Source organism: Lutra lutra, chromosome 3, assembly GCF_902655055.1.
Source record: "Lutra lutra chromosome 3, mLutLut1.2, whole genome shotgun sequence".
Lineage (NCBI taxonomy): Eukaryota > Metazoa > Chordata > Mammalia > Carnivora > Mustelidae > Lutra > Lutra lutra.
The window spans coordinates 4743233-4769591 of record NC_062280.1 but is presented as its reverse complement, the minus strand read 5'-3'; the positions used below and the strand labels follow the sequence as shown (position 1 = coordinate 4769591).

The following is a 26359-nucleotide window of genomic DNA, read 5'->3' as shown; positions in this document are numbered from 1 at the left end:
CGAGGCAGTGAGAGGCGGCGCTCTTTCTCAGATGAACACACATGAGTTTATTTTGTGGAACTCTCGTGCCTACAACATAATTACTTTTTTCCTACTGAAATTTAGCTCTCCAACATAAGGAGACAACTTTATGATCGACAAATTAAAGAAATCACTTATTGGACCTTTGGTCTAAATATTTTTCAACATTTATCCTCACAGTAGCATACAGAATGCTTTATCCATAAAGACATAAATAAATAGCCCCGTTTTATACCCATATCCTCAGAAACAAACTTTTTCTTGTAATCATGTCGACTTAGGTTGATTAAAGAAGAAGTTAAATAAAATGTGAAACTCGCCTAAAAAAAATATAGATAGAACTAGTAGCATTTCTGGACATCTCCTCCTCCTCTGTCATCATTACAAACTATGTCCCAACCTCCTGTCCTCAAAATCTTATTATAAGTATAAAAGAAAACCTCACATTTTTGAAACCAAAAACACAAAGAAATCATGTGGAAAACAAATAGTTGAAACCCATATCTACAAAATAGCTTTTTTTTTTTTTTTTTTTTTTTTTTTTTTTAAGAGGGAAGCAAACAGCCGTGACTTCACAGTGAAGACGAATGTGTACAGGCTATAAAAATGTGTCCCGCGGCTACAGCTAACTGGGCACTGTCGTTTCTTCCAGGTGTGATGCTGGTTATACTGGACAACACTGTGAAAAAAAGGACTACAGTGTACTGTACGTTGTTCCCGGCCCTGTACGATTTCAGTACGTCTTAATCGCAGCTGTGATTGGAACCATCCAGATTGCTGTCATCTGTGTGGTGGTTCTCTGCATCACAAGGTCAGTACCTATGCCCAGATAAAGGAATCTGTTGCTCCTTGCCTCACTTAGATTACTCTAGGCAGGAGTCCCTCTGTGGACTCTGCAGCCATCCTCTCAGGAGTCCTATTTCCTCATCATAACAGCATGTGAATAGCATCGATGTTCATGCTGGAGGGCTACAAAGTATTTTCCTCATTTTTGCATTTTGATGAGGATCATTTATTTTTGAAGCAAAGATCTGTTTTTCTCCACCGTGTGATGCCAGTCTTTGTTTAAATATGCTCTTCCATTTAGCTATAGAATGTCAGTCTTCGTTCAAACTACTAACAGACTATTTAAACGACGGTATTATCTTATTTATCCAGATGAGTGTGCCGAAAGAGGTGGTAAGTGATTGTATCCAAGGCCTAAAAGAGTGTTAAAGGACAGCTTTCATTTATGGTGCCTGCATTTCCAATTACAGCTCTGATATCATCACTTTTAACATATTTGATGTAAACAGCAGGTATATTTTTATCTTAAGTTAAAACAGCTTTTAATCACAAAATTCAAAGAAAATAGCTACAATAAAAAAGATTATGTTGTAGTACATGAAAACCTTTGACATATGGAAACATGAAGCAAAGATGACAGCAAGCGTTTATAACAAACCCCCAGTACAATCAAGTGGTAATTGTTTCCTGGAGAGCTAGACTGAGACAGATCCAGAGACCCCATCCCATTTCACTAGGAGAGAAAACCAAGGTTAGTCAGTGATGTCTGACACGGTGCTGGGAGTAAAGGAGTAGCCCAGGTATGTACTCGCTTAACTCCATCCGTGTGTGAGTTGTGAGTTCATGGCAGCCAAATCTGTATTATTCATGCCTTGTCTAACCTGAAATATTACTGAAGATTCTTCTTTCTAACCTGATTTGGCTCTCCCTGAGAAAAAAAGTTCCAAGAAAGTTTTTCAAGGTTTTGCCAAATTCACAAGACACTTAAACTTCCATTCATTTGTACAGCTCTATAGTAAATCAGAATGTTTCCCCCAAAATTATTTTTCTAAAGACAAGAAAATAAGAGAAAGTATCATATCTTTAGAAAATAAAAGCCATAATACATCTCCGTAGCTGTACCACACTATCTTCTTTGAGGACAAGTGTGGCATTTGCTCTTGAAAGAGACAAAATATGGTTCATAAATCCTTGCTGGGCCTAAAAGCTTAAGGGAAGATCATCGACGGAAGCTTCGTGCTGCTCAGAGCCAAGCTGAGCTCATCAACTAGACTCTCACGTTTAGATGCCAAGTGAGTCAATGGATTATATTAAAATAGATTCTAGGGAACATAAAGATAACTCAAGAAACCAAAAATACTGAGTATAAAGGAAAGATAGAAAAGAATCTAAAACACAAGACATGGTGCCATATTATTCTAAGGGTCTTGAACCTTCCGATCTGTACGCAATGTCAGTGCCTGAAAAACCAAATTCCATGTAGTAGATCTAATCTCATGACAATTGGACTTGCTATTTCCTGTACTGACAAAGATTCAAAACTTTCAGTACTTTACAGATCTTCTCGAGTTTGTTACTAATCACAATTCTGTCCCCATACATTATAAGAACAGCTATAGGGTACACAGGGTTCTCACCCACCAAGCATTGTGTGTATGTTAGATGTGTGTGTATGTCACACATGCGTGTACACATACATACACATTTAATAACATATGAAGAAGGAACAGTGATCCCTGTTTTCAAAATCGGAACCCAGAGGTCTGAGAAGTGAGCAAATTGCTAAGTGTACACGGCAAAGCAATAAGGGCAGCCCTGGAGTCTGGACGGCTGGTGTCCCGCCTGTGCACTTAAGCCCTGCTCACTCCGCGCCTCGGCTGGCCATGACGCCATGTGTTCCGACTCTCCGGACAACCGAAACTGATCTCCAAATTAGAAGGAAGCCATTGTTTCAAGGCATATGCCCATTTTCATTTTCCATATTAAAGCAAAACAAAGCCTATTCTCTAATTACCTTGGAGGAAGAGTACATGAGCTGCATGAGTATTACTGTAGAGCATTTTGTGAAGCTGTCTTAGGATGTCCTGGTCTTCCAAAGTCTTTCCAGGGGTCACACCAGTCAATAAGTCATGCTCTCCCTGGCATGGATGCATTCTATTCACTTGAAAATGTTCTACCCAGAAACCAGATTTTCCACCTGGGCCATCTGCCCCTCTCCAAAGCCTCCCATTTTCTGGCCACCTTGACCACATTTGTCTGTCAAGACCTATTCCAACATATTCCGTTGCTAAAAGATCGACACATTGCACCGAGCAGAGGTCCCTTCATTCTCTTCAATTTCTTTTCATTTCTCCATCACTTGGTTGCTCTTCCTTACTCTCTTTCCCTCCTCCCACTTTCTTTTTTCCTAATTGCTTCCCCTTGTTTTTATAATTTTAGTCAAACATCTGCCCTCCTTCTAAATACAGCATGTGTCATAAAAATATAGACACCTAGAGACATGCTCTGGAATGAAAAGTGTTGCCCTGTTGAGAAGATGGATTTTCATCTTTTCATCTCCAGCTCCCACTTGCTGGGAACGGGACTTTCAGCTCCATGTTCATTTTGACAGATCTACCATACCCATGTAAAATATATATATATACACATATATATTTATTCATATATGAACATGTATATGAATAGATAATCTCTGAAACCATCTTATTATAATTGGATTTTATATGAACTTTATATTTTTTCTTATTTGCATCATCAAAGCATTCATTTATTACAAGAGAAAAGACACCAGACCAGAGCTTTTCAGATAATTTGACTGAATTTAGCTTTTTATAGAAGTGAAATAGTTGGCACCAATTTATGTCTCCAGCTTATGGTATTAATATAGAAAAATGATATCAGCCTGAACCAAAACAATATCTCTTTTCATTACGTATCAGATATTAAGAGTTGGCTCATTCTCTGGTTGGCTAGGATTTAAACTTATAGCACTGAAATGTCAATATAACATTCACCCTGAGGACATTTAAAATATAAAATTGTTGAAGACATTTAAAGTGAGCTTAGATGAGCTCACAACTTGCTTGATAGCCTTCTGCTGAGTCATTCTTGTGCTTATGAGGAAGTGCGTGAGGACCAGGTAACTGTGTCCCCTTCACCGTCTGCCTCTGCTCTTCAGTGCTCCCCAAAAGATGTTTACAGACAACGGCAAGGAGAAGCAAAAAAAAAAAAAAAAAAAAAAGAAAGAAAGAAAGAAAGAAAGAAAAAAGAAATAAAAAGAAAGAAAGAAAGGAAGAAAGAGCCTTCTAAAATATCCCAGCTTCTACCAATAATAAATTCTTTTGTCTGAAATATTTTAACAATGGGCTTAATCCACAACTTCACTCTGTAATTGTAGGACCAAACTTCAGGTAACAGCACTGGACTAAGATTTGTAAACTTTCCAACCTTCTAGGAAATGCCCCAGAAGCAACAGAATTCACAGACAGAAGCAAAACACAGGGCACTACAGTTCAGACAACACAACAAGAGCATCCACGAGGTTAATCTAAAGGGAGCATGTGGCACGGCGGCCGGACTTCCGAGAGCTGGGACTACACAGTACAGTATTATAGATAACAGAATAAGACAAGCGATCTACACATGTTGCCTTGCATTTGTGGTAATCTACACCAATGAGAACATGTACTACAGCTATATTTGACTATGTATGGATATATTTGAAATAGTATACATTGTCTTGATGTTTTTTCTGTAATGTAAATAAACTATTTATATCACACAATATAGTTTTTTCTTTCCCATGTATTTGTTATATATAATAAATACTCAGTGATGAGAAAAAATTGGCCGTCTTAAATTTGCGGTATCGCATACCTGTAAATAGAATCAAGCTGGTACAATCTGTACAGGTACCAATATTTCATCTTCCCCCACATCTTGAGACAGAGCATTAGTTTATACAGGACTCAGTGGCTAGGTTTTGAGTGATTCCAAGATCAAGGGAAATGATGGTTATTGGAAAAGAGAAAAAATAATTTACTTTATATCGAGTGAGGATAAAATATTTCAGATCTTTGAATCATCTCTATTTCATCAACTTTCTTCCCTGGTCTTCCATTTTCATCCCCAGAGCTGAAAAATCTTTGGCATATAAATTAAATCAAAGAAGAAGGGGAAGGAAAGTGTTTTATAACTCATAAAAGAGACGGAAAGAAGATATTGGTTTTTATTTGGAAAGCATCTTAGAATCTCGCTGTTAAGTGCAGATACCTGAAGGGTCGGGAACAAGTTTCATATCAGGAATACACAGAGCACAAAATCTGTTCCATTTAGGTGAGTGGAATTAAGAACTTGCAGAAAAACTTAATAACATCATTAAAAGTGAAACACCAGAATCATAGATTCTCAGAAGCACCTTGCTACATTTATAGCATAGAGTTCTTGAAAAAGAAGTTAGAATGGCCACCAAATTCCATATGAAGAGCTTTATGTGTCCTGCTGACCCATTTTTTGAAGTGGAACTATGGTGATGATGATAATTCATTAAAAAAAAAACATAGAAATACATTGTAAGCATATTTAAATGCTGGGATAAGAAAGCAAATTAATCCCATAACATCTAAAAGAATTTAGTGATAGGAATCTTGAGCATATAAATAGATATGATCATTTTGGAAAGAAATAAAATATGAAAATTTTCAAAGAATAAGAGATGAATAACAAATCGAATAATTGCCTCTTACTTAGTTCTCTTAGCCGCTTTCTGTGGCTAATATAGTAAATCTAGAACTTTCTTTGCCTCCTTTCAGTGACCTCCACATAGACTGAAAGGAACAACACTCCTGTGTCCAAAAAAAAAAAAAAAGACAAATATCAAATCAACACATTCTGGATATAAAATATTCAGTGAAAAATGGGTTTCCTGAAGTGATATTTATGATATTTATAAAAACACTTTTTAAAAGGTGACAATCTGAGCAAGATTTAGGACTCTGAAACACTTGGTTTTCTAGGTTAGTCGGCACTCTGAGAAGTGTGAATCTACAGGCATAATCATCACGCGAGTGTTTCCATAAATCAGTCTTGTGCTGCTTGCACAAAACAAACTCCATTTAAACTTGTGCATGGAGCTTTGGTTTGATTAACAACTGCACAGATACACCAGCAGCGATCTCCCCTGTAAGAGAGTAGCCAACGGCAAACCCTTCCACCTACGGGAAGAGTGACGTGCAACACTCCAGAGCTTGGTAGAGTTTAAAAGAAACAGCAAGTCCACCCACACATCCCTGTGTAAGAGTATGAAATGACTTGCTTTGCTAAATATTGGCATGCTATTCTGCAGGATTTTTTTTTATCAAAGAACCATAAACCTAAGTGTTGGAGAATTCCATGGGGTTAATAATACAGTGCATTCCTGTTCACCTCCATGCTTACCTACTACATAAAGGAAGTCCTTTTAAAAGAGACATAGTGGGCGCCTGGGTGGCTCAGTGGATTGAGCCGCTGCCTTCGGCTCAGGTCATGATCTCAGGGTCCTAGGATCGAGTCCCGCATCGGGCTCTCTGCTCAGCAGGGTGCCTGCTTCCCTCTCTCTCTCTCTCTCTGCCTGCCTCTCCGTCTACTTGTGATCTCTCTCTGTCAAATAAATAAATAAAATCTTTAAAAAAAAATAAAAAATAAATAAAAGAGACATAGTGAATCATAAATGAGCATACACTGTGGGCCAAGCCCCATTCAAAGTCTTAGGGAAATACGAGTAAAACTGGGTCTTTACTCTAAAGGAACTCACAATCTTGTCCTGACAGATACTCATCTAGCCTCTAATTGCATATTTCTTATGACTTGGAATTTTAATCATTCTTGGTGACTTCTAATCTTGAGGCATTATTTTCCCTCTCAGGTTAAGCTGAAATTCACTTCTCTGTGATTTCTACCCATGACTCTTATTTTTCCTTTCTGAAGCAAAGGAATAATGACTTACATATTTTAAAATATTAGAACAGATATGATTTTCCCACTCACCCTGCGGCCCCTTTGCAAGTCTTTCTTCTCCAGCTGAAACAACCTTAATGTTCTCCTCTGATCTTCATGTGATACAGTGCTTGCTTCCCCCTGACATCTGCATCAAACTTCCTTGGAAAAATTCTACTTTGTCTACACATTTCTTCAAGCGTAGAGCTCAGAATTGCACAGTTGTGGTCCGACCAGAAGAGAATATAGTTGAACTTATAAAAAATCAAATTTAACTGAGAGCCATAATCTCTAACTTCAAGTTCCTACTCTAATCACAAATCTGTGGTGGAACCTGAGCAAGTCAATTCACATCACCAGTCTTATTTTCCTTATCATTTCTGTCCCTGTAGTTCCGAGATTCGAGATACTCAGAAAGCAGACACTGCCCTTTGTTGTTACCGCCCAAAGCCACATTAACTATTTTTGCTGCTTGTTCCCAAGTTAAGTTTAAAACTTTTTAAGTAAACTGCTATTAAGCCATGTCATTCACCCATTCATTCATTATACATTTATTTCACATTATACATGTACCGAGGGCCACCAAGTACCAGCATCATACGAGGCTATGAGAATCCAAAGATAGGCAGAATCCCTGCCTGAAAGCAGCCAGCTGTCGGATTGTCCTGGTTCAGTGGGAGACTGAGAGGTAAATGAACAATTACAAAGAATGTCACAAAGGCAATGCTAATGGTCAGTTCGGAGTGCTTGGGGACCCTGCAGGAGACATCTCAAGGCCAGACAGATGTGCCTCTTCATAGTGAGATATACAAGGTGACTTCCTCATCCTCTACACAAATTCTGGCTTCTTGCTTCTGAGATTCTATCCACTTCTTCTGGCTCTCTTTATACCCAGAGCAAATACCAGCTTATCAGTGAAGCCTCCATGATTCCCTTGGCAGTCTTCCCAATTCTGTTACAGCACTTTCCATGTTTTCCTTAATTGTCCATGCAAGTCTCTCTTTCCCTTAGCCTGGGAGCAACAAGAAAGCAGAAAATTAGCACCTTTCCAATTATTTCCGTTTATTCAACAATCATTTATCGGGTGCGTACACCATTCCAGACATTATTCTGGGTGCTTTACATAATGATGAAGCAGATAACAGATCCCTGCTCTTGAGCTTGCACTCTAGCAAAAGAAAAAGAAGAGAGGATTAATTAAACAATGGAGAAAACAACAACAAAGCCATAAAGTTATGAGTTCTACTCAAAGAATTAAAGATAGAACAAGGTGATTTGGGGTGGCTGGGGTAAGTGGTGATTGGATCCCTCCAAGGAGAATCTGGTACTTAAAACTTGGCCTCTGAAGCTAGACAGAAATGGGTTCCAGTCTACGTTCCACCTCACTAACTACTCAGCCTCAGGCAGGTTGCCTGATTTCAGTGTGCATCATATTTAAATGGAGAGAAAGACGTCTTCCTATACTCCATATCACTACTGTGAGAAGTAAACGAGACAATCCGTGTTGCACTTAGAACAATGACATGCACAGTATAAACTTTTGATATCTGGAATTTTTTTTCATGGATATAACAACTATTTGTTGTACAAGGAATTAAGAGGAAGAAACCATATTTCCCCAGTTGAGTGAAACGTAAAGGGAATCCTATAGCTAGAGTTAGGAGGCATCGAGCTATCACACTTACTCAAAGGATTGTCTCTTGTGGAGACAAGAAAGCTGGTTCTGGAGAAATGAGGCAATATAGAGTGAAGAAACAATAGGGCTCCTCTAATTTTTTTTCAACTGGGTTCACTGGCATCATGTCAGAACAAGAGGAGGGATCATTCTTTCATTTTAAAAGAGGTCTAGCCTGATCAAGCACATACTGTTAAACCTCTTGTGTGTGTTTCCAGGCACAGGATGAGTGAGTCAATATTGCAGTGACTTTGCAGGGCTGAATTCTTTACTTTCGCGAATCCTTGAGGGGAAGTCAGTGCAGACTATCAAAATATGACAGAGATTATTTCAGAGTCATATCAGACTCTCTGCTAATGTTTGTCTTCAAATGCTATCTCCCGTCTCCGAAGTCAGGTAGCAGCTGGACCAAATGTTCCTGTCCCTCAGTTACAGCAGACATCTCCGTTGCATAATTAATCATCTGGCTATCAATAACAAAAAGCTTTTCACTTAATTAATTGCTATCTTTATATGAGCATTCACATGATACAAAGGACAAAGCATTATATAAAGTAAGGGTATTGGCTTATAAAGCACAAACATACGAACGCATATGGCCCTCTGCAGTCAGCCCTGGGAAAGCATGGGTGGTGGGCAGCCCGGCTGGTCCTGTCCCGGCTCCCTCCAGCCTCGCTCCGGACCAAAATCCACTTTAGAATTCCACCTACTCTGAGAACGTGACTTCCGTTGATACCGATCTCCAGTAACACTAAATGAGTTATTTTAACTCGGGTTTTCATTTACTTCTAACTTTTATTTTTTTTTTTAAGATTTTATTTGTTTGAGAGAGAATGAGTGAGAGAGAGCATGAGAGAGGAGAAGGTCAGAGGGAGAAGCAGGCTCCTCAAGGAGCTGAGAACCTGATGCGGGACTCGATCCCGGAAGTCCGGGATCATGACCTGAGCTGAAGGCAGTCGCTCAACCAACTGAGCCACCCAGCTGCCCTACTTCTAACTTTTAATTATTTCTCATGATTTCTCTTGCATCAGATAAGAAGTGGAGGAAATGATGCCTTCCTTTATTTTCCAAACCAAATTCAGCTCAGCACAAGAACCTAATGAAGAGCCCCAAATCAGGCGTTACTCGGGAGAGGGGACCAGAAGGAGAACTGGTCCTCTGCTCCTAGGATGTCCGTGCCCCACCGTGAACCTGCCACTCTTCATGACCCACAGGAGGCCACACTGATCTCCTGAAGCAGCCCATGCCCAGGCCCACACAGTTAGGCCATTCTGCAGGGTGTTTTGAGAGTGCTCTATGCTCCTCCTCTCTGGGAGGGTCACCACTCACTGGGCTTTCTCCCCTTCTCCGTGTCCTAACCACCTTTTCCTTCACAAAGCCTTCATCCCCTGTTACCTCACTTCCCTGCCACAGTCCAGCTTAATTCTCCTCCATGGAGTGAAGGCTTGAAAACCCAGGCCTTTTTGGGAATCCAGCTATGAAAACAAAGCACAGGATAACGTCCCAAGTTGTCACCACAGTACGCCAAGTTATGAATACATGTATTACATAAAGCACACTTAACTAAAATTAGAAAACACAGATAGGCCAAAAACATAAAATAATCCACCAAAGATAAACACCACGCTGTTTGCATGTATCTTTTCAGATAATTTCTGTGAATACACATTGAGGTTTTTATAAGACAATAAAATAAGTTTTCATAACTGGGATCCTCACTAAAGGATACGCTACAAAGTTTCACTGTCATGTACCCGTAATTCACCAAACTCTCCATGTATACAGTGTGGTTCTAGCGGAAGGTTTAACCCCTCTCTGTCCTCAGAGTTCAGCAGAGGACCTCAAAGTATCCCTTTGCATCTTTCTCAGTCTCCCCAGACCACTAACGTCCGCCCCTCCCACGCAGCTTGCTAGGGGCCCTTCCACTCTCAGGGATTTTAGAGTCCTGACAAGGGACTCTCAGCCTTGCCGTTGGGCCTGCCGAGAGTGGGCCCACGAAGGATGGGGGCCAGATCCCCCATGTCTCCTTAATTGTCCCTCTGCCTAACTTGCACCTGCCTAGATCCAGGATGTCTAAACGGTTCTACTCTGCTCACCATGATGGTGTTCTGTTTCTCTTTGCACCTGGAGAAGCCTCGGTCCGAGTCCTGGGCCAGGTCACCGCCACATGCCCATAACGTACCTGTACCCATGTTGTCGTTACCCAACAATCGGCACTTGAGTTGTTGTACTCAGCTCATGATGGTGCAGACCTTTGAGCTGGGTCCTTCCCCAAACGGAGACTCTCCTTCCCTGCCTTGATAACATTGAGCATGAAGCCATTCCTTGGCATTAGCTGAGGCATTCAGTTTCTTTCAGAACCAGGAGTTGTGTAAGTGATGTAACATTAAATAACCATAGCAATGACTAAGCTAAGAAATGTGCTTGTTTTTACTTCCATTTACTCAAAAATGTATTATGTGACTCTTCTCAAAATACTTGAACCAACTTTCCAACTTGGATACAATATAAAACTGACTAATGAACAACGTCATAAGAATGTTGTATTACTTCTGTAATATACAAATAGCCACCCGCGGTCCCCTGGGTAAAAGACAGAGAATTGGGCTGGATGAACTCGTCCAGTAAAGCCTATGCTTCTAGCACGTTCTGTTACATGTCGCTTCACAGGGTCTCTTTACAGACCAAAGTTAAAAACACTGTGGTCACTGTGGTCCTCACTACTTACTTGACAAAATAATTCTTAGCGAGACGTGATTTCACCTGTTGATAGCCATAAGCTCCGGACCGATGGCATGTCAGCGTGACACCCTCAGAATGTAAGCCGACAGTGGGAAGCGGGGGGGGGGGGGGGGGGGGGGGGGGGGGAGGCGAGCGAGAAAGAGGAGCCACGGGCCCCAGGAGGTGAGGGGAGCGAGGCAGCAAACCCCTGGGTTAGGGGGTGGTTACGGGAAGAGGCGTTTAAAGATGGTTCGTCCCAACAGTCCTTCGAGAAGCAGCTCATCTGCGGCCCGTGAGCGGGTTTCGGGAGGAAGGAAAGACGGCCAGAGAGCAGGAGCAGGAAGGTGACACCCTGGAAGGCCTCTGGCCGGGAGCCTGGGGGACCGCAGTGCCGCACGCCCGGTGGGCAGGGGAGCAGCGGCTTCCAGGCTGCACATGGGGCCACCGCGCGGCTCCCCGAATGACCCTGCGGGCCCCTGGGTGAGGAAGAGAATGTGTTTAAAACAAGAGCTTTGTCCTGGCGTGTTTCTTCCTCCCAATTCTTGACCTCACGATGTGCAGATGAGAGTCTTCCTACTCCGCAGAACAATCTTGTCCCGGGCACTGGGTCCGCGCTCCGGACGGGCCGAAAGGAGCCGCGCGTCCTGTCCCCCGCGGAGGCCGCGCTCCCTCCCGGGCTGCCGAGCCGCGGCCGTCGCGCACCAACCGTGGGACAGCGTGTGCCCCAGCCGCACCGGGAGAACAACGTCCTGGGGTCCGCAAGGGCCCCGAGCAGCCGTGGAGAGCCAGGCTGGAAAGGGACGGGGCCTGGGCCCTGCTTCGAGGAGACAAGTCGTCCGCGGTCCGCCTGGGGACGCGGGGTCAGGCTGCCCAGCAGAGCGAACCGCTGGGTCTGCGAGGACGAGTAGCCGGAGAACCAGGCGGCCCTGTAAGCGGAGGCACAGCAGGGGATGGGAATGGGCCCGGGGGCCACCCCGCTGCCCCTCGGAGCGCACGCGGCCGCGGCCCTGGGAGCGCAGCCCGAGCGCAGCGGCTGCGGGGACGCTCCGCCCGGGTCTCGGAAAGAGCCGCGGCCTCAGCCACGTCCCGCAGAGGCTGGGACCCCCCGCCCCCGGCGTCAGACAGTAACACTGTGTTTCCCTCCTACGTGAGATGCGCGGGCACGTCCGCCGCGCCGATGGCCGTCACCGCGGCGGACACGCGACGGTCAGCGCGGCGGACACACGGCCGGGGCTCCTGCGGGGACGCGGGAGCTCGGGGGGCGTCCGCACCGGCCTGCGACACCTTCGGCGCCGTCCCCGAGGAGGAGGCGCTCTGCCGGCTCTGGCCTGGCCCTACGACCCCCACTTCTCCCGGGACTGAGCCCCCCTCCCGGGGTCACCAGAGTCCGCGCCTAGGTAGAGCCAGCGGGTCCCGAGGCGCCCGGTGCGGTGGGAGCGCGGCCGCGGGGGGCGGCCCGGCCGGGGTCCCCTCCGGAGCCCGCGGGCGCCCGTGAGCCGTCGAAGGAACCTGCGAAGGCCGAGACCAGGGGCCTCTGGTTCCCCAGAAGCCGCGAAGGAAACGCCTTCTTCAAGGGCTCGTCCAGCTGCGCGGGCGACGCGGGGACCGACGGCGCCTCTTCCGTCGTCGCGCGTCTGTCACTCCTTCCAGCCGCGAACACGAGCACGGTCGTTCTCTGAGCGACACTCGGACCGCGCGCCGGCGGGGAAGCAGGAGGGAGGCCCGGGCCGCCCACGGCAGGAGAGCCGCTCCGCCAGGCCCTGCCGGACCCGGTGCCAGAAAACCGCAGTTGGAGCAAAGTCACCGGGTCGGCCTGGCAGGAAGATGCGTGACGGCTCCGGGGACGGGGCTCCTCACTGGCCGTCGGGCGGGTGAGATGCTGCTCCGGGAGCCGCGCGGAACCCTCCAGGGGACGCGTCGCCCGCCGCGCCCGCCGGCCGCGAAGGGTGGCGACTCCGCGTGGCCGCACGGCCGGGTCAACCCTCTGTTCACCCAGCGCTCGGACAGCCGGACGCCGTCGGGAAAGGCTTCCAGCGGCGGAAGGGACGCCGATAGCCGGTGCGCTCCTGCAAGAACCCGCGGACGGGCAAGACCCGGTACTCACCGCGTTTGCAGGCAAAGGACTGGACATTGAAATTAGGCAAATTGGATGTCATTTCCAGAAAATCGAAAAATCGAGAAACACTTCTAACCCAATGCCTGGGTCCATTTCTTTAGCAATACCTGTAAACACGTTGCCTAGTCAACGAGCCACCTGCTCATGCCAAGAACTTTATAAAAAGGTCATTAAGCCCGAATTGCATGTCATCTGTGGAAGCACATGCACACTCTACAAATTAGTTTGCTTCATGATTTTTGCCTGTTTATTTAGCAGCAAAGCATGAAGTGAAGAGACCTTCTTCAAGCCCTGGCATCCGGGAGGGCGCCTGTGTGGGAGATGTTCAAAGCCGTCTCTGGCAAGGCTGGAAATACTGTGCCATCACCTGGTCTTGTGGGGAAAATTGGTCTAGCCATCTGTATTTTGCTTCCTTCTTTTCATCACTGCAAATTTTTCTCAGGATCTGAGGCATTAAAGAGATTAAGTTGTTGATTTTTTTTTCTTTCTTTCTTTGAAATCAAGGTCTTTTTGTTCTCTTGAGTTTCCATCTCCCTGGCACTCATCGCTTCCCATTACGCCCCGCACTAGAAGACATCCTCACTTTAAAATTCATGAATCAACCTGGAATTCTCCGTCCTTTGATCCTGCATTGAGTTGTTGTTTCACGGTATCAAAAAGCCTCAAAAGCTAACTTGAGGAGTGGCCATACTCAAAGCAACACTGTGCCAGAATTAATCCTAAACACACAGAACCAGAAGTTCTTCCATTTTAGACATAACCCCTTGTTGGACCTGACAGGAGTGAAATGGTCCTTAAAGGACTGACTTTTTCTAGCTATGTCAGAAGATTTTAAAGAACTGATACTATGGTTTACTGCTTGTAATAACGCATGATATACATAAAACTATCATTTATGACTAAGATAAAAACAAGACCTGGGGCACCTGGGTGGCTCAGTAGGTTCGTCATCTGCCTTCAGCTCCGGTCATGATCCCGGGGTCCTGGGATCGAGTCCTGCATGGGGTTCCCTGCTCCACATGAATCCTGTTTGTCCTTCTCTCTCTGCCTCTCCCCTGCTCATGCTCTCTCTCTCTCAAATAGATAAATAAAATCTTTTGTAAAAAAGCAAAAACAAGACCCACGTGTGTTAATTTCCTCCTCATCTTTTATGGGAGAAGTATAGTTTGGGGCATTTTGTGAATACTATTTCACTTATTTCTTCTGAGATACGTCATTATTGTAAGTTTTATGATGAAATAACTGTAAAGTAACTTGTACAGGTGTAGTTCATTTGGCCAAGTCACAGAGCCAGGATGGACATGGTGGAAATTTGATCCAGATTAACCCAAAATTCATTCTGTTGTACCATATCATGCTGTTTCCATTACTTTCTGTTTCATCCTAACATGTCAGAAATTGTGCATCTTGGAGGGTTCCCGGCTGGCCGGCCAGAGATTTGTCCCAATAATGCTGCCATTGCTCCAATTATTTTGAAACTTTCTACCAAAATTGTCCTCAGAGACAACTTATGAGTCACACCAGAACACATGTTTCACCATATGAAAAGGATGCTGTCTTTAGGTTCCTGTCTTTCTCTCCTGTCTCCCTCTCCTTCTTTTTCCCAATTTTGATGAACTCAGCTGTCCACATAGCCCTTTCTACCAAAAGTATAGGTGCCAGGGGAAAAAGTTTAACAAGATGATTTCAAACTTCTATACGTGATATCATATCAGACATGAACCTGTTCCTGTATGTTTACTTGTTTTTCCATCTTTTTTCCATCTCTGGCCTCTCCACCCCAAAGCATGTTAAGCTAAATGAGATCAAGAAGATTGTCTTGTTTATATGACCTCAGGGTTTAGAACAGTTCTTGGAACATTGTAGCTACTCAATTAATACTTGCTGAATGAATGAATGAATGAATGAATGAAATTAAAGTCATCTCTAAGTTTCTGCCAATCTACCAGGAATACTGGCCATGCAAGTCATGAACATAACTATGTTATTATTGCATAATTGGCTGAAGCCAAATAAGACAGGTTTGGACATCATTTGAAAGTTACTGATCTCTGAAAGAGGCCTCAATGTCTCAGCTTCTCAACTACTACACAAAGGCTGCTAAAAGGCTCTTGGAGTCCTATTTCTTTTCCCCTCTCTTCCTTCCAACCGTCCATAGGCCATACTCGCTTCCAGGCAGCACACTGGCGGGTCCAAGGTAGTACGGAGCCCATGTGCCATCAGTTACAGCCATTACAGTGTGTCCGCAGCCCCCCAGCGGAGACCTTTAACTCGTTGCTATGAGAGCCTTCAAGGACATCTACTTCCAGAAAGGCTTAGGAGCATTAAATGCCTTTTCCAACTCACAAGGGATTTTTTGTTTGGCGTGTATTGAGTGTTTTTTATCTCACAATCAATTTAATTAGAAGCTGTCGGTTTAAGAATGATTTGTTGTTTCTGAAAGACACTGGAACTCTAAGATCCATCTGTAAAGTTGCTTTAGGACTCGTCTCCCTTCTGCCCTTTCAGGACCCGGGACAAAGCAACGTAACACCTTGTGGCTGCCCTGCCACCAAGTAAAGGTGCACGGGAAAGCTCAGTAAGAAAGTGAGGGACTGCTAAGTCTTTCTCGGAACCTACAGATGGCGTTCACATTCCCCTTAAATAGACTGAATGGAAACATGCTCTTGTTTTATTTCTTATTAATATCACTTAGTTCTGATCTGATTTTAAAGAAGGGAAACTTGTTTAATGGCTCTGCATGGCACAGCTCAGAATGGCCCCAAGGTGAACAGCTATGTAGGATGAAACTCAAACCAAAGGAACAGAGAAACAAGGGGGGCCTAGTCTGATTTCATTTGTTCGAGACGTGGGTCTTGATTCTATCATTAGCCATTCATGTGAAGGGATGCAAGTAAAAACGAAAAACGTCAGCTACCGAAGAACCGTACTTACAGAGCTACTGAGGTAGAAACTGTAAAATGAACCCTGCTTTCCATGAGGTCAGCGGTAAATGAATGAGATATATTCAGAATAAATTACCACCGGCAAAGGCAAACCAAGAGCGCTCCTTGGTGAGGCGAGCGGGGACCTTTCAATTTTATCCACCAAACATTGTCTTAGGGAAAACTGGAGAGAGAGGAAGGGAAAAACCGCTGTATGTGACCTAATCCTAAGGATCTATATGGCCACCCCTGTAGCAATATAAAGTAAAAAGAAGTAACAAGAACCTGCTTTGCTAATGGTTCGTAAAAATGATGAGTAGGAAGAAGGCACTGAATCTGTCAGACCCAAAATGTGTGTGCTAGAGAGAAAAATCTGTAAGATATTATAAGAGATTAAACTGTTTTTAATTGCATACATTACTATTATGTGTTTGCACATTTATTATTAAAATTTGATTACTCTTTCCCTCCTCGGGATAAGAAAAGTAAACTGGATGTCCAGTGAGATTTAATTGGGTTGTATTTGTTATCTGGATTGGGTCCACTCGAATCTGTCCTGGGTCCAATGAACTATTCCAAGAGGAGGCTATGGGGACAGAACTATATTAGGAGCTACAAATTCAGTGCAAGGACAGCCTTAGATAACTATAAAGGGATTTACTGCAAAGACCTCCACATCGAATGCATGGGAACCAAGGCAAAATGTTAGCAAAGCATTTTCAGTCTCTGCATAGAGGCTTGCTCGAAAACAAATTGCAAGGAGATCTATGAGGCCAAATTCCCTATGAATAATGTACACTGGGTCCTTTTAAAAAAAAATCACTATAGTTTTCCTGTTGAAAAATAATGAAACTTTCAGAATAAATAACTTCTAATTGATCGTGGACATTTATAGTTTATCATTTCCTTGTGTTTTCCATTCTTGGTACCATTCTTGAGACATGGGGAGACCTGGGGGAAGGGGCAAGGAAGACCAAATCTGAAACCCCAAATACCAGCTTGAGGAAGGTGGATGTTTTGCACATCCTTTGGAAAGTCTTGTCTGGGCACCATGATGGCCACCGCTATTGTAGCCAAGGACCACACCACACTGGCCTTTGGGCAGCAGGTACGTTGGCAGTGAAGGAAAATCCTGAGTGAGGCACAATCTGCCTCGTCTGACGCTGTATCGTAATGAGTTGCATGTCCTGATCACAGTTTCAGGTGTGCTGTCGTCTAGGAAACAAAGAGATCTGAGAACTTAGAAAATAATAATTGAAGCCTGCCAAGTGGTGGGGGGGTGAGGCTAAGCATGTTGCTTAATGTCTTGGATAGTGTTTACATTTCCTAGGAGAGATGTCCGCTCTGTGAATTACCCTAGATGCCCCGCATCAGACAGCCAACTTCTAAGTTTGACTTTGAGTCTCTGAAGCCCTAAATAGCACACACATGTTGAAACCAAGACTGCCTGCTGCCCTGTGTCTCATCAGAGGCGCTCCGAGCAGCAGGATGACCCTTGCTGACCGTCCTGATGAATACTTGAAAGAGAAGAAACTAAGAAACTCTCCCTCAGGAATCTCTTCACCAAAACCTTTGTAGAGCTTTTAGAGTCTTCAGGATGGGACTAGAAAACTTTCCCCAGGGACTTACGGATCTTAATTTTATGAAATGTTGCTCAGATGATACAACTTAGATTGAAAGACATCCTCTATCCATTTAGGATTAAAATACGCCTATTTAGTTCCGCCATCTTTGTTTCCAACCACAGTAAAGACAGCGGTGTAGCCGGATGCTTACTGACAACATTATGATAGTGTGTGCCTCTGTGCCCTTGCACGTGCCCACGTCCACATGTGTGTGACCAGCAAGGCCCTTTCACTGTTAAAATGATGGGTGGGCTCAAAATTACTATAAATGCCCTTTGAAGGTAACTTTCAGAAGTGACACACTCTTAAAATTGAAGAATTGTTCAGATCTTTGAAAAATTAAAACAGCAAGTGAGGTTCAGGATGAGAGTTCAATAGGAATGAGAACGAATTCATGTAGCTACAAAAGATTCAAGAAGGGTACCTCAGATTTCAACAATCCTAGCATTATTAATTTAATTTCCAGTCATTACGATAATACCAAGCATTTAGAATGCAGTTAGTGTTTATGTAGATGGAATCACTCCTTCTCAAAAATTACAATTTGGAATTAATATGCTATTAAAAATGTCACTAGGAAGTGCTTTTATTATTCTGCCTGTAGAGTAACTGTTCCCTGTTTCTTTTTATACATGAAATTTCAGGATTTATTTTTTGATCATCCTCAGATTTTGAAAACTGTAATGTTTCTGTTTAAGAATTCTCCTTACACTGCATTAGTGCCATGTTCTTTGACAGCATAAAAATATGCAAATATAGCCTTTTTAATGGTGATTTTAATTTTGTTACTGTCATTTAACTAAAAAACAACTGATGATGTTTCAACTTATCACTTACAACAGTGAAGTTACTGAATTGATATTTATGTTCGGAGCAGATGACACAGAAACAAATATGTTTGAAATACCATCTGTACCATGTTGGTTTCTTCCTCAAAGGCACAATGGAGTTCTTAAAGTCTAGCCGTAGAGGGAAAGTCAGACTTGGGGGCAGAGATGGCACATTCCTGTCCAAGAAAACTGGGCAAGGAGGGTGGCTGGATTTGGAGATGGGCTGTGGGGAAGATGGGCAGAAGGAGACCGAGAGAGTGTGAGGCCTGCAACTTCACAGGAATCTCCGCATTCTGGCAACAAGAGAGCTCTCCCCGCTTTCTGGCCTTCCGTCTCCCAGACTGCCCAATTGGCTCCGTGCCTCGCTGCCTACCTCTCCTTGCAGCCTCTCCTCAGTATTTCACAGCGTCTCCATCTGTTGCTGGTTGCCAACCTGCTGCTTAGGAAACCCCAGAATACTCTGCGTGAATTACGTGGGAGTGGCCCCTTCCACAGCTATTTGAACCCAGAGAAGCTGGCAGCTGGGTGGGAGGAAAGCGGGATGGGAGAGCTTTGCTGGAGCGATGTGTCCTGCAGAGCCAGACGGACACTCAGAGGTGGAGCTGCAGGCTTACCTCGGGAGTTGCCAGGAGATGTCGTGTACGAAGTGTCTATTATTCCAAGATGATTAGAAAATGAAGAGAACTGCTCTCGACGGGCCAGTGGGTAGACCAGCAGACTGAGGGGGATCTGCCTCCTAACTTGACCGAGGGAAGTGATGTTAGGCAATTCAACCAACTCCACTGTGCCTGAATTTCCTAATGCTGGCAGAGCCACACCTCCTCTTCCTGGGGAGACAAACCAGGTCTCTTGGAAATCTCTCTACCCTCTCCTGTGCACACATTCTACCCAGTTCATCTCCAGCTGTATGTCCCATCAGCAGGCAGTACTAACTGTAAGAGTTCACATTACCCGGACACTTAGTCTTTGACATCGTCGGCATTAAGCCCATGTAAGCCCTTCAGAGCCACTCTGTACATGTCCCCACGCTGCTCTGGGCTCCCCCTTTTTGTGCCCTGGGAGGCTCACCATTCTGGACTGTATCTTTAGGCTCCCTTGCCTTTTGGCTTCTGGATGGATTCTGCTTAGAAATACAATAACAGCAGCAGGGAAGGGGAAGGGAGAAAAATGAGGTCTGGGTATTATTCCCTTTTATTCCTGTCACAGCAGGTCAGCTGTGTCCTGCTATAAAAATCCCTAACCAGCAGCCACCCTCTACAGCTACAGATTCCCCTCCTCGCCCCTTAAAGCCTCGGGGTGATAGTTCTTTTGCACCATCCCCTGTTCTTTCCACCTATTAAACTCTTTTCAGCCGCTTGACTTGGGTGGGCCGTCTTTTCCCTACTGGGACCCTGAATGACGCATATACATAGAACCCTCTCAACAGCCCCACGAGGTGAGTAACCTTTTACAGGTGAGGAAACCATGACTTCAGTTGGTTCAGAACTTGCCCCAGTCCGTGTATCTAGTAAACACCATGATCAAAACGCAAACCCATTTTCTAACTCTGAACCTGTGTCCGATATTACCAAGATGATCAAGGCTGATCAGGACTAATAATATTTTATTATTAAATAAAGTGATATTTATTTGAATTCAGCCATCTCTTGTCCTTCTCATTGCAAAACCCCAATCTATTGCTTAGACTTACTGTAATTCTGTGACATTAGGGAAAATGTACTTATTTATATAACAGAAGACTGGGATGCCTGGGTGGCTCAGCTGTTAAGCATCTGCCTTTGGCTCCGGTCCCAGGACCCTGGGATCATGTCCCATACCGGGCTCCTTGCTCAGCAGGGAGCCTGCTTCTCCCTCTGCCTGCCACTCCCCCTGCTTGTGCACTCTCTCTGACAAATAAAAAAAAATGAAATCTTCACCAAAAAACTTTTTAATATATAACAGAAGACTTATTTATATAACAAAATTTACTTACTTGTATAACAGAAAACAATTCAAATTATCATAAAAAAGGAAAATTAATCTAAGGTTATGGTGGGAAGCCTCAAATTGCCTCCATGATTCCCCACTTCCTGGTATTTATGTCCTTGTCCAATCCCTTCCCCTTGAGTGTTGATTAGATTTATTAATTTCTAATGAGTAGACTATGGCAGAAGTGATGGGATGCTGCATCCACTATTAGGTTATTTTTAAAATGCCTTCTATCTTGGCTACTGGGATCACTCTCTCTGGAAGAAACCAGGTACCCTGTGAAAAGACCCATGTAGCAAGGCCCTATGGCCTTCCAATGGCCACAAGAGTGAGCTCAGAGATGGATCCTGCCCTAGTTGACCCTTTGGATGACTGCAGTCCCGGCCAATGTTTGATGGCAGCCTTGTGAGAGATTTTGAGCCTGAATCTCCCAGCCAAGCAGCTCCAAGATTCTTGACCCACAGAAATTACGAATTAATAAATGTTTGTTGTTTTTAGCACCCAGTTTAACCAACATTTGTTTATTCTCAGCCACCAAGTTTTAGGATAATATATCAGGCAACAACAGATAATTTAGATTTTGATTCCAAGAGTGGTTCCAGGGGATCAGAATCCTAAGGATAAGTTCTCTGAACTGGTTCTGCATTCCCTGAGTCGCTCAGGACAGCTGCAGTGTCGACACGACACAGCAGGCTCTACCTTCCCCCATATCTTCCCCTTCAGCCTTCCCGAATCTTGGCCCAGTGCATGTGCTTCATTCACAGGCTTATAGAGACTCTGCCTCCCCAGATCTTTCCATTGTGTAAGGTCGAATACCTTAAACTTCACAAACTCAAGAAAAGGTTCCACAAAATGCCTAAGCAGGTCGGGAGCCAGAGGAGTCAGCAGTGGGAGTTTGTTGAACGTTCTTCTCTAGCCCCACCCTGAACTCAACTGTGGTCCACCAGTGTCTCTCCTCAGGTCTTCCAGCCCCAAAGTCCCTATTTTTGAGACGAATTCTAATTGACCCAGCTAGGGTCAGCTATTCTCCTCTTGACCAATAAGCTGGAGGTTGTAGGAAAAAAAAAAAAAATGAGAGACATAGTTTCCAAAAGAGAAGAGCAAAGCCAAGAGCCCTCCAGATCACAACTTCCCAAAAGGTCTCCCCTGCATGCTCTGATTTATCCTACCCCCACCCCCGGCCCCTAGCCTACCCCTACCCCTCATCACACCTTCCTAGGTGTGAGCTCATCTCAACGTGGTCTAAAATTACCGTTTGAAATCCAGCTAACTCACCAGTATGGTCCATCGTCTACATCTAATGTGCACAGGCCAATTTAAAACCCCATCAAGTGACATTCATATACAACCCATAACAGTTCCCATTTTGCCTTTTGTTATAATTACTTAGGGACTCCAAATCTGAGTTAAGCTCTAAATGTGTTACACAGTCATCTCACTCTCATTTAGTAATACACCACACGTTGGTCACAGCACCGTAGGGGGCAAGGCTACCTGGCTATGCTTTCTGACATTACAGATGTCATTAGATTTTTTTTTTAATTGGATTCCCACCCTTTCACTATCAGTAATGTTTGCTCACCCAATGAGTGACTGCTGGATAAGACAGAAGCTATAATGCCCTCATAACATTCTTTGCCAAGTAAAAACAAGCACAGTAGTAAGGAAAAGGACTTAGACATACATCTGCAGGCGCTGAACGGCTTTCTTAACACAAGTCATTGGGTGCACAAACAACATTGTGCATTTGCTTGAGTATATACAATGCGTTCATGCCATTGAGCTGAAAGAGTGTTCACTACGTGGTATTGTCTTTACATTTTCTAGATACCGCATAACTATTTTACATTGTAAAAATGAGCTCTGGAAACTAGAACTGTATCTCAATATTTTGTGTGCATGAGAATATCATCTGGAGAAGTTGCTTGGATGAAAGTCCTGAGCTCCAGAACTGTAAATTCAGAGTTGATTGATCCAGGATGGACCTGGAACTTTAAATGCTTAATAAGCACCCCCAGGTAATTCTGACACAGGACATCTGCCCGCCCACACCTTGAAATAAAAATTGAAGCACACCCAGCATTTAAACCAGTCATTTCTCCACTGAATGAACACCAAAAGACAACAACAAAACAAAACAAAACAAAACACCCTCCTACTATCTTGTGAACCCAGTCCTATCTCCAGGCCATGCCACAGCCCAAAGGCATTCATTCCTTCTGACCTGGAGGCTCACACTGACTGAAAAGGGGAGTCAGCCATTGGGTCACACAAGCAAAGAAAACCCCAGGAAGGAGAAGAGGTCAGAATGAGCATGAGCACCCTTTACCCTGGGTTTCTGAGCAACTTGATCCTAAAGCCTGTGCAGCTCAGTGGCAGCTGAGAAAAAGTGTTCTAAATGCTAGTGAAATGAGAAAGGAAGGCTGTTTTGTTTTAAGAAACAGTTTCTGTTGAGAATGTTTGGGAAATCAGCTCCCTGTAATAGCATCCTTTTATGGGTATCAACTCGGGAGATTTGGTAGCTTTTAGAATGTTGTTATCAAACAACTTCCCTTAAAACCCGCAGCCCTGTTGCCTTTGCTGTGTGTCAGGCACAATTTAACCTTCATTATGTTCTCAGAAGAGGTGTTTATGTGAGACTCTGTGATCTCCATGCGTTGCTTCCTCCCTTTGTTCTTCTGTAGCCGCAGATACCAGGTGCTTTCGAGAAAGCCCGTGTTTAGTACCACTAACCTACCTGTTTTACCCAAGCCCACCCTGAAGGTGATGGCTTTCGATTGCCGTGTAGGGTTTGAGGATGACAAAGTGGCAAAAAATGCTGAAATGGAACTGATTACATTGAATGACAGATGGGGTTCAAGTGACCCGGCTTTCTGGCCAAGCAGACCAGGGAACTCGGGGAATCGGGTGGGAGGTGAACGAGGAGACAGAGATGCAGCCCGGAGCCGGTCGGAGGCCGAGGCTCCGCACTGCACAAACAGGCCGCTGGAGGAAGCGCGTTCTCGTTCCGCTGGAGACAAGCAATGAGCGAGAAATCACAGTCAGAAAGTCGAGGTCATTACTGGAACGGCTGAAGAGGCGGCCGTCACACGGGTCAGCGGCGAGAGGCGGGGAGTGAACACAAAGCAATCCTGGTGGTCTTCCTGCTGAACGTGGCGACGCTTCCTCACCAGGTCCCTGCGTTGCTGCCTCCCTGCAGAGCCCTGACAAACCAGCAGAAGCGCGTGTTCTCACGAGGCTCCGGAGAGCAGGGCTTCAGCGGCCGCCCGGTCCCTGCTGCGGCTGGAGACACCCCCGTGGGGCTTGTGCGATGGCCCCGGTGCTGCCCTCCCCCGGCCTCCGGTCTCAGCACGGTTAGACGCCGGCGTCTCCGTCACGGGATGCGCGTCTCGTCCCTTCGAAATGTGAATCTAGCCGAGGGGAGGTTCTCGGGGGCGCAGAAGGTCTCCTGACTTATTGTCTCCGGCCCGACGTCCCAGGACGACGCGGTGCAGGCCCGCGGGGGCGTCGCGCCGGGGAAGAAACAGTCACCGCGTTTCCGGCAGGTGGTTTTCCCATCGGCGCGCCAGGCCCTGCTGCATTCGTGTCTTCATTCTTGCAGCGACCCTGCCCTCCTGAGCCCCACAGGGCTCCGTCAGGACAGAAGGACTAGCAGACACGGGAAGGACACAGAACCGTCCGAGGCGGCACCGGCGACTCGCAGCGGAGGGGTGACGCCGGCTGTCCCGGCGCCCCGCGCGGAATCGGTCTGTTTACACCACGGGAGGGAAATGAGGCCGGACAGCCGCGGCCCCGCCCCCGGCACCGCGTCGGTCGCGTGGAAGCGGAGCGCAGGGAGACCCGCGACAAAGGAGCAGCTGCGGCCCGACCGCCGCACGCCCCGCCGCCCCCGCACGCAGGCTCACCGCCACCCCGAAGCCCGACCGCGGCCGGAAACACTGTCCCCTGCGCACCCCCCCAGCGGCCCCGGTGAGCAAGGCCCTCCTGGACGCGCGGCGGGGGAGGGCTCCGCACCCGCTCGGCCGCGCGGGGCACCCGGCACCCCCGAGGTCAGGTCACCGCGCAGTCCGCGAGTCCGCGGTCCTCCGGGAGCTCCCGTGGAGTCCGGAAGGCGTCGGAGGTGAACCGGGCCTGTGAGCGCGGCCGGGACGGAGACGGGGCGCCGCGCCTTGCGGGTCCCGCACTTAGGAAGACGTTCATCGCGCTCGCGGTCTGCGATGCCGGATCGGCGCTTCGTAAACCTTGGGATGAACTTGTTTGAATTAGAGGAGACACAGCAAGTGCGTCAGAGTCATTCAGGTAAATGCACTCGTCGGCCTCCTCGTCGGTGGAACTACTGCTCCGGTGTGTCGCACGGATGCGCCGCCGCGGGGGAAAGCAAAGGAAAAAAAAACTAAATATATACATGTATATATATAGACAGAGACACAGACGTACAGAAATTCCCAGTGAGTCGTAGAGCATCGCGGGACTGGTTCTGAAGCCTGTATAAGGCCGCAGTACCCGGGACGGCGGCCACCGCCCGTGCGGCCGCGGGGACCCGGGCGTGGCCAGCTCCAAGCGCAAAGCTCAGCGCGTGCCAGGTGCTCGCTCGTCGCAAAAATGTAGCCCAGAATACATAAAAATATTTCAACAGTGTGTATGTAGGCCTAGATAAGCCGCATTATTGAGAGTAATCTCACCTGTTGCTTTTTACCTTTTTAAATACGGTTACCAGGAAATTGTAAGTTCACATGTAGTTCCCGTTACCTTTCTCCCGCACGCTGTCGCTCTGCACCGCCTGAGTAACAGGTAAGTTCAGATCTTACTTACCTGTAGGTAGTATCCGTGTTGTTAAGTAATAAACATAAACAATAAAATGACAAATGTCAAATTGGCTCCACCTCAGTTCGGACCAAATTTCCAAGGACCTTTCACCGCTGAAGGAATGGAGGAGCACGTCCTGATCGCAGTGGGAGGGCAACGGAGCCGGCGGGTGCGCGGCTGCAGAAGAAAGCTGGAAAACACGTTGCAGAAGCGGATACAGATCACCTGATCCTTGGGAGTGGCGAGATGCGCCCAGAAGTACCTGGTGGGAGACCCACTCTTGAACCGCAGTCCCGCCTGTGATCCAGGGACTGAAGAGGAACAGAAAAATCTTCAAATTCCATCTTGTGGTTTTGCAGTGCTTGCGAGAGACGGGGAAGGAGAAAAGGTACGCATTTGCATAGGAAGAGTTTGCAAGATACACAAGCACCCCTGGAGACTGTGCCAAAACACCTTGTTGCAAGACCCAGAAGAGCGTGGGCACCAATCCCAGCAGACAATGCTGAAACAGCCGCTACTTGAGCAAAGCTGGAACTTAAAAGGGCCAAACAAATATGCCTAAAATGGAACACTTGCTACTCTTGGAGAAAAGGAATGTAGAGCAGGTCCGAGGCAAAGTAAAAACAAACGGCCCATGAAGAAAGCAGTTAAAGAGAACTGCACAAGAAACCCCAAAGCCGAAATGCAAACCCTGTAGGTACAACAGCTAGAAAAGGTGAAGGTCACTCGGGGATGGAAAAGCCATGAGGGAGAATCAGTGGATTATTTGGCTCAGTTTGTAATGAAGAAAACTTTAGAAAGAGTCTCACTTCCGTCTTGCTTTTGGTTTAAAAAAAAAAAAAAAGCCCCAAATGGAGTCATTTCCCCACCCCAACCCCGTGAAAGCTTTCGGAGACTTAATTAGAATTTCAACC

The 26359-nt window shown here is 45.7% G+C and overlaps 1 protein-coding gene and 1 long non-coding RNA gene across 2 annotated transcripts in view; one reads left to right on the top strand and one right to left on the bottom strand.

The window, feature by feature from the left end:
- Positions 1–4797, top strand: part of TMEFF2 (transmembrane protein with EGF like and two follistatin like domains 2) — a 229683-nt gene extending 224886 nt beyond the window's left edge. The window contains exons 9-10 of the mRNA XM_047720627.1: positions 674–832; positions 4262–4797. Of these exons, the coding sequence (XP_047576583.1) occupies positions 674–832; positions 4262–4358 (256 nt within the window). The 3' untranslated portion in view covers positions 4359–4797. The remainder of the gene's footprint in view (positions 1–673; positions 833–4261) is intronic.
- A 2581-nt stretch (positions 4798–7378) lies between these two features.
- LOC125094939 (uncharacterized) lies at positions 7379–25377 on the bottom strand. The gene is made up of 4 exons (XR_007125744.1): positions 25336–25377; positions 9851–9930; positions 7904–7948; positions 7379–7792 (listed from the first exon to the last, which is right to left on the bottom strand). It is a non-coding gene; the product is annotated as an uncharacterized LOC125094939 (long non-coding RNA).
- Positions 25378–26359: the final 982 nt, after the last annotated feature.